Genomic DNA, 11,221 nt, shown 5'->3' on the forward strand with positions numbered 1-11,221 from the left:
CGCTTTTTAGCGTCGGCGTAGGCGTATGGTTTACCGACGCTTTAAAGCGTCGGCGAAGGCCACTTTTTTTACCAACGCTTTAAAGCGTCGGGAGAGACCATTTTTTAAAAAAAAATAAAAATACGAAAAAATGGCACCAGCAAAAAATGGCAATTGATAAAGGCGCTCTTGTCAACAAGAATTACAACATCTCAACCTGAGAGAACAAGAGAATTGTCATGTTATTAACATCAGTCATTCCCACAAATTTTCATCATCTTTCCAATTCATGCTTCAAGAAAATGATAAACATCACAAATCCACACTGCTAGCTTCCAAAGAATGGTTCAGATATGACGCTGGCAAGGTACAATTTACTCGACCGAGAATAAAAACTAAAATAAATGGTTCAGATATGACGCTGGCAAGGTACAATTTATGTAGAGGAGGACCGACATGCAGGAAAAAGCTAATTGTTGATGCTTAATATTATGTTTTTTGGGGTTCCGGAAATAGAAAATTTGCTAGTTAGATTCTGAATACCTCAATAGCATCTCCAATATTCACCACTAGAGCTTTTGGAATTGGTTTTACAGGAAACCATTCCCCCTTGTGCTTAATTTGGAGGCCAGTTATATTGTCATCTTGCAAGAGTATGGTGATAGAGCTGCCATCTGAATGTGGACTCACACCCAGAACTAGATCAGGTCTGCAGCAAGTTGGATAGTAGTTCATACGCATAGCTTGTTTTAAAGCCCCATGCAGTCTTAAAAGCCCATCTTTATCCATGTTCATTAGCAAAGAAAGATTGGCAAGCAGCTCAACAGTTATCCTGTTCATTTCCATTGAAAACACTTCAACCGCATCCCTGCCAAAAGGGGTAAAATGATATAGATTAGTATGGAATCAACCGACAGACAATGTATGTGTGCTGAAACATGATTACCATCTATTTATTGAAGTAATGGGCTAATAGCAGTACTAATAATGATAAGAAGAACAATAAGAAGAAACCAGTTTATTAATAGCAGTACTAATAATGTTAACATGTGGCTCCACAAGCGTTCTGGTGCACATCATGCGTCAAAGATAATACAGAAACCAGTCACTGTCCACCAAATTAACCTGAATAGATGGTATATTCCCTGATGCAGAACATGAGCTCAAGGCAGCGGAGCACAACCACCAAATTCTCAAAGCTTTGGCAGCATCTTCTAGCAAATCCAGAAGGCGAAAAAAGTAGCAGTCTTATAAATTGTATAGCTTCAGTTTTGGAACAGTCATCAGTGGCATTGTTAGGAGCAAGATTCGTACAAAGTGCTCGTTGGATATCTTGCTCATGTGAGATGACTGAAATTAGTAACACTCACATAAACTGGATCAATTGGGCAAATATTATGGACTACACGAATTTGTCAAGCTCCTGTAAACATAAAAGATGACACAAAACAAAATTATTTTGATTTTCTTTTTCACTCTTAAGTGATTGAAAAGGGAAATATTAAGTCGAACCTTAACTTCTAGAATAACATTAACATACTTAAAACAGGATGAACACCCATAACCATCAAACCTTCTCCCACCTACTTGGGATTGGCTTATGGATCTTCAATTGCCAACCATTCCCACAAGGGGCTGCCCAGGATATTTAAAACAGGATTTACGTGTATAGTCAAAATTTCTGTTTTAAGCTTGCACACAAAGTTGATCTTGAACTCAAACATATTGAAAAATGATGCTAAATTTAAAGAAAATGAAAGGACTGGTATTTTAAGCAATATGACTCAAAAAATAGATTAGCATTTTACTTACCGATGATAACACTGGGGCCGGGCTCAAGGATAATGCAGCAATGTCATCGTCTACAAGACCTTCCAAACTCCTTTATATTTCCTTAATAAAGAGGACATCACACGGGGATGAGCTTCCTCAATAACAACAACTATTTCATCCCCAATCTGTTTTCCAACTGAAACAATCGCAGAAGCTTGAATCCCTACCTGCAATACTCGTAAAACACTCGTAAAACATTAGTAACACAGAACAGAGAAAAGCTCTTGATTATTCCTAGCAAAAAAAAGCTCTTGATTATTTAAAACAGAAAGAAGCAGAACCAGCGGACTACAGGGATTAAGGCGTTCCTTGAGTATCATCTATAGGTCCAAATCGATTAGCCGGCCACCAGAATGAGACAAGTGGAATCAAGGAACATGGTGCCTACGGATACGGCTAGGGTCACCGAGATCAATCTATCGGCGGAGATCGGCAGCCCTGGTATCCCGGAGGAGATTGGCATAAAGAAGTAGATCACCAGCAGGCCAAGGAAGAAGACTGTGAAATTGGCAATCAGAATCATCATCTGGAATATAAGCGTCGACTGAGCGCCCGCCAGCAAGAACCCTCCAAAGGCGACACAGAGGGCAAACATGGCGACCGCCACCAGCCTGCGGCGGATTGTATGATCTGTCGGAGCTTGGCCGGGGAGGAGTCGTTGGGCGAGGTCGTAGGCAGCCATCGGACCCCCTGAAATGAAATGAAAGAAAATGAGAGAGAAAACAGACGGGAATACCAGAAGGTCTTGAATTGAGATTGCTCACGACCATCGCCTTCCCCTTCGAGGGCGCGGGCAGCGTTCTCCTAACCGTCGGCCCGGCCCTCCTTGACGAGGCGGAGGAGGTGCCCCACGCCGTCCTCCTTGATGATGAGCTTGGTGGTAGTGGAGGTTGTCGCGGGCTAGGGAGGCGAGGTCGGCGGCGGAGCAGGGGCAGCAGCGTGGGATCTCAAGACGGGCTGCGGCGGACGGTGCGGGCCATGGTCGATGCGGCTCGGGCAATCCGGCAGTTCCGGCCGGCCGGGTCGTGGGACTCGGGCTCACGGATCGCGCGACATGGGTGCTCAGGGACAATGATCGGAGCTCGGGAAGCGAGATGGGGAGGCGATCGGAGCTCGGAGACGCCGATCGGAGCTCGGGAGCGAGATGGAGAGGCGATCGGAGCTCAGGGACCCTTTTGAATGAGAGGAGAGCAGAGGAGACAAGACCCTTTTGAATGAGAGGAGAGGAGAGGAGAGGAGAGGAGCTCGGGACCCTTTTGAATGAGAGGAGAGGAGAGGAGAGGAGAGGGCATCAATCGTGAGGGTTCGAAAGGATTTGGCCTACGACGACGCTTATAAGCGTCGTCGTAGGTCCAACTTACACCGTCCTCAGTAAAATTAAACTATCCCGACGCTTCTCCCTAGCGTCGGAAAAAAAGGGTCGAAAAATCTATCTTTTTCTGTAGTGTATGTATATGTATATATATGTATATATATGTATATATATATATATATATATATATATAGGTTGGTACTCAAGACCAATTATTGCTTTGTGCGAAAGATACAAACCGAACCACAATCTAAGTTCCATTACCGGAAAGTTGCAAAATACTATAAATACTAGATCAATATTTCCAAGTTATCCCTAAGTGGGTGACCATCCACGGCCCATACCCCTGGTTCTCCGGTTGGTCGTTCCCTTTTTCCCCGCCATGTGTAGAGGACTCTGCAACCAAGTACATCTCCTCCATCATTGCCTTACCACGCCTATCCCCCGAAACATCGGCCGGCTCGGTCACGGAGGTGAAGGTACAGTGGGCTTCTTCATGATCCACTCTGCCGCATCTGCAACAAGGATTTGGCAGGTTCTCATAGATAAACACTTGCCAAAACCTCTCCTTCAACCACTGTGCCTTTCCCTTCACATATGTTCCTCCTCTCAGTGGATTTTTTAGGTCCACCTCAATCTTTACCCTTGCAAAACCCGACTTCTTACCCTTCTTCATCGCCTCATCCACCGCTAGTGGCATGCCGGCCTTCGCCGCCATCTGAAGGATAATAGATTTCTCCCAGTAATCCAGTGGTAGCCCGGGCATTCGTAGCCAGACAACCACCATGCTGAGACCACCGGAGCCGGGGGTGAAATTGGGCATCTACCGCTTCATGGCATGTAATTGCCCTGCCACCATCCACGGCCCCCATATCAGCGCCATCTCCCGATGCTCCTCGTAGAAGAAGCGGGCCACACAAAATCCTTCCAACAGTGGAAAAATTTCGGGGAGATCAGCAAGCTTCATTACCCGCTTGAGTTCCTTTGCCACCCATTCAGCCAGGACTACCCTTTCCAAACTCCGAATCAGCACCGCCGAGTCCTTCCAAAGCTTCCTCGTCTCCTCCAGCTTATCCTCCTCAACCTCCAGCACATCACCATATCGTCTTTGCATCGCCTCCAACTCACAAGCAGAGATATGGTGGTTTGTCCAGTGCGGCCGCACCGGAGCTCCTCTTCCCACCTCCGACCACGACGGCCCCTTCCCCCCTGCCTCCTCATAGTTTAGTTTGGGATCCTCAGGTGGGCCTCCCTCCGACACAATCTTCCTCCCCACCTTCGACTCCGCCATCTCTCCCGCACAACCCCTATTTGAAGAAATCCCCGAACGACCGCTTACGATCGCATGAAGATTAAAGCACCCGCTCACACCCGCTCACCAATGCCGTCTTTTTTCTGGCCACTTTCTTTTACTAGAAGATCTGATGGCATGTACCAATAATTACGTGGTATATTATATGACAAAAATTTTTTAAGTAGGTGATTATGTAGCCAATTGGTGATGATATAGCATAAAAATGATGATATAGCATAGTAAATAAAAAAATTTATTTTGATGATGCGGCATATGGGTGATGATGCGGTATATGCTGCGAAATTTTCTACCCAAAAATATTTTGTCATCGAGTGCCACATCATCACCTATACAGCATAAATTATATTTTTGATCTTCTAAGTTTTACAAATATATTTATACGATCTTTATAGTTTTAAAAATTTTTAATTAGATTCCTTGATTTTCAAGTGTGGTTTAATGTAGCCTTTCCGACCTAGTGGTAGGGCAAGAGATGATTCTAAAGTGGGGCAAGTCACTAGATGCATTTAAAAAGCTAGAGATGCTGACAATATTTAAAACACGGTGGCTGGGGCTAGACCCGAAGATGGTCCCAAAGCAGATCAAGTTTAGAGATCTGAAGACCGCCACCATGGCCGTAGTGGTGATGGCAGAGAAGTACACGGCCAAGCTCACCATCGCTGCCGAGTTTCTCTTTGAAGAAGGATGGGTCGGCAATCATGGGCTATGTGACTAAAGATCTCAGATGTTTTCTCCGGCTGGAGTAGAACGAGGAAGCCAAGAGAACAAATGAATTAAAAATAAAAATTATTTTCTTTCTTTTTTTAATCCTCCTTCACTTTTCGTTCTTCATGGGTTCGATTCGGACTCTCTTTGTTTGCATTTTAGGAAGAATGAGATTAGAAGATGGAATGGAAGGTTAGATGAATAACATATGATAGGGTATTATATACGGGTCATGATGGTGTAGATTTTTTTTTTTGCCTTGCGTGTATTTATATCTATTCTGGTGGAAGGTAGGAGGAAAAGAAAGATAAGGTTAAGAATATGATTGAAGATAAAGTAAAATCAACAATATAATAATATATTATTAATATATATATATATATTACTAATTATATTAGTGTTAACTATCCTCGTTATATTAGTTTTACATTTGATTTTTAAACTATAAGAACCATATAAGAAAATTTTTGAAACTTGAAGGACCAAAAATATAATTTATAGTACATGAGTGATGATGTGACGTATCGATGATGATGTGGCACTCAGTAATTAAACACTTTTAGATAAAAAATTTTACAGGATGTGCCACATCATCATCCATATGCCATATCATTATCCATATGCCACATCCAATCAGCCACATAATCATCTATCTAACTAGTTTCCGCCATATAATCAGTTACGTAATCACCTATTTGTCACGCCCCGAACCCATCACCCAGGTCCGGCACGTGACCGGCCGCATGAGCCCTAGAGCAGTGCCCTAAAGATCATGCAAGGCCTAAAAGGTACAATATTCACATATATGCCAAAATCAAAGATTAATGTAATTCCATCAAATCCAACTAAAATGTACTGATTTATTACATAATTTCAAATGTCCATAAATAAAAGATAGATTAACTCCTATCTATCCAGCAATCAGACTCCATGCTGATCTTATTTCTCGTCCCACCCAATGGTCTCTACAAATCCAGTGCCTCTGAAAAAGAAAGTAAATGTAGTATGAGCTTTTCCAGCCCAGTAAGAATCCCAACAGCCACACACAGTAAAAATCATAAAATAATCAATGCATCAAATATATGTCATTTCATCATTTCAAAAGGCTCAACAAATAACAAATATATACACAAACCATTTTGTATACATAAATCCCTTTTTCACATTTCGTGATTCATTCACGTAATACCATGATTCCCAAGTCTTCAGACTTTTTACTTCTGGCGTTGGACTAACCAAGTTCATGACCCAGTCCAAGACTGCACAAATCCCACGCATAAGCTCGTGGCAGCTATCCCACGCGTAAGCCCGTGGAGGCTATGCTACGCAAAAGCTCGTAGAGGCTATCCCACGCGTAAGCCCGTGGAGGCTATCCTACGCGTAAGCCCGTGGAGGCTATCCCACGCGTAAGCCCGTGGAGGCTATCCTACGCATAAGCTCGTAGAGGTTATCCCACGCGTAAGCCCGTGGAGGCTATCCCACGCATACATGTCTAGTTTTACATGTTTAATCACAATTTCATCACATCACATATTTTCATAAATTCTCAAAAATATGTTATTTCTTTCCAAATGAATTTATCTCAATATTTTCATTATAAACACAATGCACGCCTCAAAGGTTTCGTATCAGCTCATAAAACAATAACAACATAATTATGAAAATATGTTGATATAAATTCGCCTCATAGATATCACATCAACTCATAAAACAATAACAACATAATTATGAAATAAATCCAACGATAAATCAAATATATGTATAGAAGTGCTCAGATGTAGAGATTCTTACAGAGATTGTAGACTGACTCAAACACGGATCCGAATCACAACCTACGCGCTGGGGTGCTGAGTCCCCTGATCAAAATCTCCTGGCACCGCTGACTCTTTCTCTACAATATCAATTATAAATCACAACTAAATTATTTAATATTTAAATATTCTAAATCATAATTCACATCTACCATGGGGTCCATCACCAAGTTTCCAAACATCTCAATCCCTCCAGATCTAGGGCAGTCGGGGTGGCCCGACTCCCACTCCGTACCACCAGCCTACGTCGTCGCCAGCCGTGGCCGCAGCCACGCCGCGACGATGATCGGTCCCGTTGAAGAGACCAAAAGAATGGATAATTCCTCTCTCTTCATGGTTGGGAGTACATCTCCCTCCCTCAAATCTTTTTGATCCAAGGGCAACAACCGTGGTGGCTGTGCCCTCTCCTTCCCCATTTCTTGGTCCAAGGGCAGCAGCCGCCACCTACCAAACCCTCGGCCACCACCCTCCTGACCCTCGGCCACCACTGGCCGAACCATCGTCGGCCGCCTCTGCTGCAGTGGCCGGCGAAAGAAAGAGAGGAGAGAAGATCCCTCTTCTTCTCCTTCCCTTAGAACCGAAAGGGTCCTCTCCCCCTTTCCTGCATCATTGACAGAAGGCAAGCATCCTCACAGCCACCGTGATGGTGGCTCAGCTCCCCCCCCCCCCACCCGATAGCAGCCACGGTGGCCCACGACCGCCGTCGTCGTCGCCGCCGGTGGCCATCCGATGAGGGGAAGAGGAGAGGATGGAATCCCGAGGAAGAAAACCTCGGATCCACCCTTCCTCATCACATACACAGCCCTAGAAATCATCTCCGATCTTCACACGAACTCGACCAGCCCCACCGCCATGCATCTCGGCCATCCCGGTGGCCGGTGGCAGCCAAAAATTGGAAAGAAGAGGCCGAAACAGGGGTACCCTGTTTCGGGCTCTTCTCCGATGATTCACCGACCAACACTTTACCCATGCCACCCAAAATTCAGAAAATAAAACACAAAGGAAGGATTACCTCGGTCCGGCGGGGCGTTCCGACGATCCTTCCGGCGAGAAATCGGAGGAGGAACCGTGAGCAACTCCCCTCGGATCCACGCTTCTTCACCCGATTTGTGGAGGATCTTCACCGAAGGAACTTCCTCCGCGGCCGACCGGATCTCGGCGCTTGGCCTCCTCTCCGGCATCCGGTCTCCTCCGGCGACCTCCGCTCCAACGCCGCCGCCCCTCCCTCAAAATGGCTTCCTCCACGATCGTGCCTAGGGCACGATCATAAGAGGGATACGGGTCCGGTCTTTTCGGGCCGGCCCGTTAACCTCTTCTTTTTTTTTCTGGGTTTTTACACTATTAATGCCAATAGGGACTTCTAATAAGGGAAAGTAGCCAGAATCCAAGGGAAGGACCATAATAAAATAGTTGAGAAAAACTACAGACCAAATTTGAACTTTTAAAAGTTTAAGAATTTATTAAAACCTATAAATTTGGAGGACCAAAAGTATAATCAAACCTAAATGTTATAAAACATGGATGGAACCTTGGATCTTCTAGTTATAAGCTACCCAAGTACCACAATCCACCATGCTAAGTTGAGTGAGGCAGCTCCACCCACACGACCCAACTTGGAAATGAACCATCAGAAGCCAGATTCAAGATCATATTCTGTAGCAAAAGCCTCACATCTACCTCCTCTGTTCACTGCACCACTATTTGCTTCTATGTAAACAACATCACCTACAACAACCTTTTCCTTAATTAAAGCATCATAAATAGTTGGATCCAACCTCAGCTGCTTGGTTCCTTTAACAGTCTTTACTCCAATTATTACATGACTAATGGCTTTTCTGTCATGCCCCGAACTCAGAGCGCAACAAACATTGCATGCTTGTACGGTGGACCATACAGGCGTGCAAGGCTAAAGATTATATCAAAGCAATAATGAATCATAAAATTTTATTTAATCATTAATTTATTCAAAGCAATCTTACAAAGTTCCAATGTAATATGTGCTAACTAATAACATAAATCAAATTAAATACTCTAGTTAGTCTATTCAAAATACCAATAACTGAAAAACAATCTTTAAAAATCTAACGCACTTCCCAAGGCCCGAGCGATCATGCGTTTATGCATATGGATCTCAAAAATAGAAAAATATGGTAATGAGCTATACTAGCCCAGTAAACAACATAATAACCTAGAGTGGGGCCAAAGCATGCCAAATATTTAATTAAAATACAAAATAATAATTAAAAAATAAATCAACAATAATACATAATTTTCTTTTGAAATTTATTATTGTTACGGGGGAACTCAGCCACCACGCCCCACGTGACCGGCACGCGCGCCCAAGAAGACTACAGCTGCCCCTTGATCCAGTAACCCGACCCCGAGTCGGATATCTTCGGCTTCGCAGCCCGACCCCGAGTCGGCTGCCCCTTGATCCAGCAGTCCGACCCCGAGTCGGATATCTTCGGCTTCGCAGCCCGACCCCGAGTCGGCTGCCCCTTGATCCAGCAGTCCGACCCCGAGTCGGCAATCTCTCGACAACGACAGGCTGTTCCCCTGAAGCACGCCGCGACCCTCTGCTCCACTACTCCCTGCAACGGTCGTATCCGGCGCTGCTCCACGATCTCCTGTAACAGCCGTACAAAGCGGAGCTCCACTACGCCCTGTCATGGCCGTACCCAGCGCTGCCCCACGACGCCCTGTAACGGCCATGTTAGTGGCAACTCCATCGTGCCACACGATGACCAACCCCCCAGAAGGACCCCCCAGCCTGGTATATATGCTGCTGGGGGGAGAAGGGGGGGTAAGCAAGAACTTCCAGTGCATTCTCTTACTTGCTACTATTATCTCTCCTTCTCCTCCAATCTCCTCTGACTTGATCGTCGGAGGGCCCCCACTACCCCAGTGGTGGTGCGAGGCTTGCTTGCAGGTTTCCCGGTGGAAAGTGGAGCGCAATCAACACCAACCAAGGCAACCCAAACGGAACCCCGTTCACACCGCTGTGCCAATCGTTCTCGGTTTGGACCACCAGCAACAGTTGGCGCTAGAGGAAGGGCCCGAATCTCAGAGCGATCGTAATGGCACGGCGAGGTGGTCGTGGAGCTTCCAATGCCTCCGGTCGCGGGGCCTCTCGCGCCTCCGGCCGGGAGGCCGCTGCGTCTCCAACACATTCTCAGCAACACTCCACCGTTCCACCCCCCATTCAGATGGTCGAAGCCGCTCAGTTCGACCAGTTAGCCCAGCAGGTTCGCACCCTCGCGGAGGCAGTGCAGAATCTGCAGGGTGTGATGTCTCGGGCGCCGCAGCGGGCCCAGGAGCCGCTGCTCCCTGAGCGCTCACCTGTCCTCCTCAACCCGCGCTCCTTCCTCTCCCATGGGAAGGAGCGCCGGCGCGAGGAAGATTCTCGAGCACGGTCCATTCTGCCGGGACCTTCCCATCGGAGCTGCGCGGGGTACGAGAGGCGGGCCCGGGCGCGTTCCCAGACCCCCCAGTCCTCAAGGAACCCGCGCTCCAGTCGGTCCCCCTCTCGGTGCTCCTTGTCTCCCACCCATCGGTCGCGCTCCCTGGACCGGCGGGTGGACGATCTCCACCGACAACTCCAGGTCCTGAAGGGCCACTCCAAAGATCCCTTCGCCGACTTGGAGATCTCCTCCCAGCCGGCGCTTGCCTCGAGGATCCTGCGGACCCCGAATCCGCCGGGGTTTAAAATGCCGGCGATCGAGCCCTATGACGGGGCGGCGGACCCGCGGGATCACGTCGAGAGTTTCAGGACCCTTATGCTCCTCCACGGAGCATCAGATCCTCTCCTCTGCAAGGCCTTCCCGGCGACCCTCCGTGGCCCGGCAAGGGCGTGGTTCGCCGGCTTGGAGGCTAACTCGATCCAGTCCTTCGACCAGTTTACTCGCCTCTTCATCACCCATTTCGCCGTCAGTAGCCGGCGGCGACTGGTCTCCGACTCCCTCTTTGATGTCCGGCAAAATGAGGGAGAAAGCTTGCGGAATTATCTTACCCGCTTCAACAAGGCTACGCTGGAAGTCCGGAACCTGAGCCAGGAAGTGGCTCTTTCAGCCCTGAAGCGTGGCTTCCGAAAGGGCAGACTCACCTTCTCCCTGGACAAACGCCTGCCGCGGAGCTTCCCGGAGCTGTTGTCCCGGGCGAACCAGTATGCGGACGCCGAGGAGGCGGCCGCCCACCGGAGCAAGGAGGCCGCCGAGATCCCTCCAAAGCTCGGAAAGAAAAGGCGAAAAGAGGCACGCCAGGGAGGAG

The 11,221-nt window shown here is 47.2% G+C and overlaps 1 protein-coding gene and 2 long non-coding RNA genes across 3 annotated transcripts; all 3 read right to left on the minus strand.

The window, feature by feature from the left end:
- Positions 1-237: 237 nt before the first annotated feature.
- On the minus strand, positions 238-3,046 carry LOC120105512. The gene is made up of 4 exons (XR_005507908.1): positions 2,580-3,046; positions 1,792-2,502; positions 1,105-1,402; positions 238-847 (listed from the first exon to the last, which is right to left on the minus strand). It is a non-coding gene; the product is annotated as an uncharacterized LOC120105512 (long non-coding RNA).
- A 373-nt stretch (positions 3,047-3,419) lies between these two features.
- Positions 3,420-3,947, minus strand: LOC120105509. Its single transcript, XM_039118063.1, has one exon. The coding sequence runs from the start codon at positions 3,945-3,947 to the stop codon at positions 3,420-3,422; it is 528 nt and encodes a 175-aa protein (XP_038973991.1).
- A 2,041-nt stretch (positions 3,948-5,988) lies between these two features.
- On the minus strand, positions 5,989-8,199 carry LOC120105504. The gene is made up of 2 exons (XR_005507905.1): positions 7,968-8,199; positions 5,989-6,126 (listed from the first exon to the last, which is right to left on the minus strand). It is a non-coding gene; the product is annotated as an uncharacterized LOC120105504 (long non-coding RNA).
- Positions 8,200-11,221: the final 3,022 nt, after the last annotated feature.

The sequence above is a fragment of the Phoenix dactylifera genome, unplaced genomic scaffold (assembly GCF_009389715.1).
Source record: "Phoenix dactylifera cultivar Barhee BC4 unplaced genomic scaffold, palm_55x_up_171113_PBpolish2nd_filt_p 000304F, whole genome shotgun sequence".
NCBI lineage: Eukaryota > Viridiplantae > Streptophyta > Magnoliopsida > Arecales > Arecaceae > Phoenix > Phoenix dactylifera.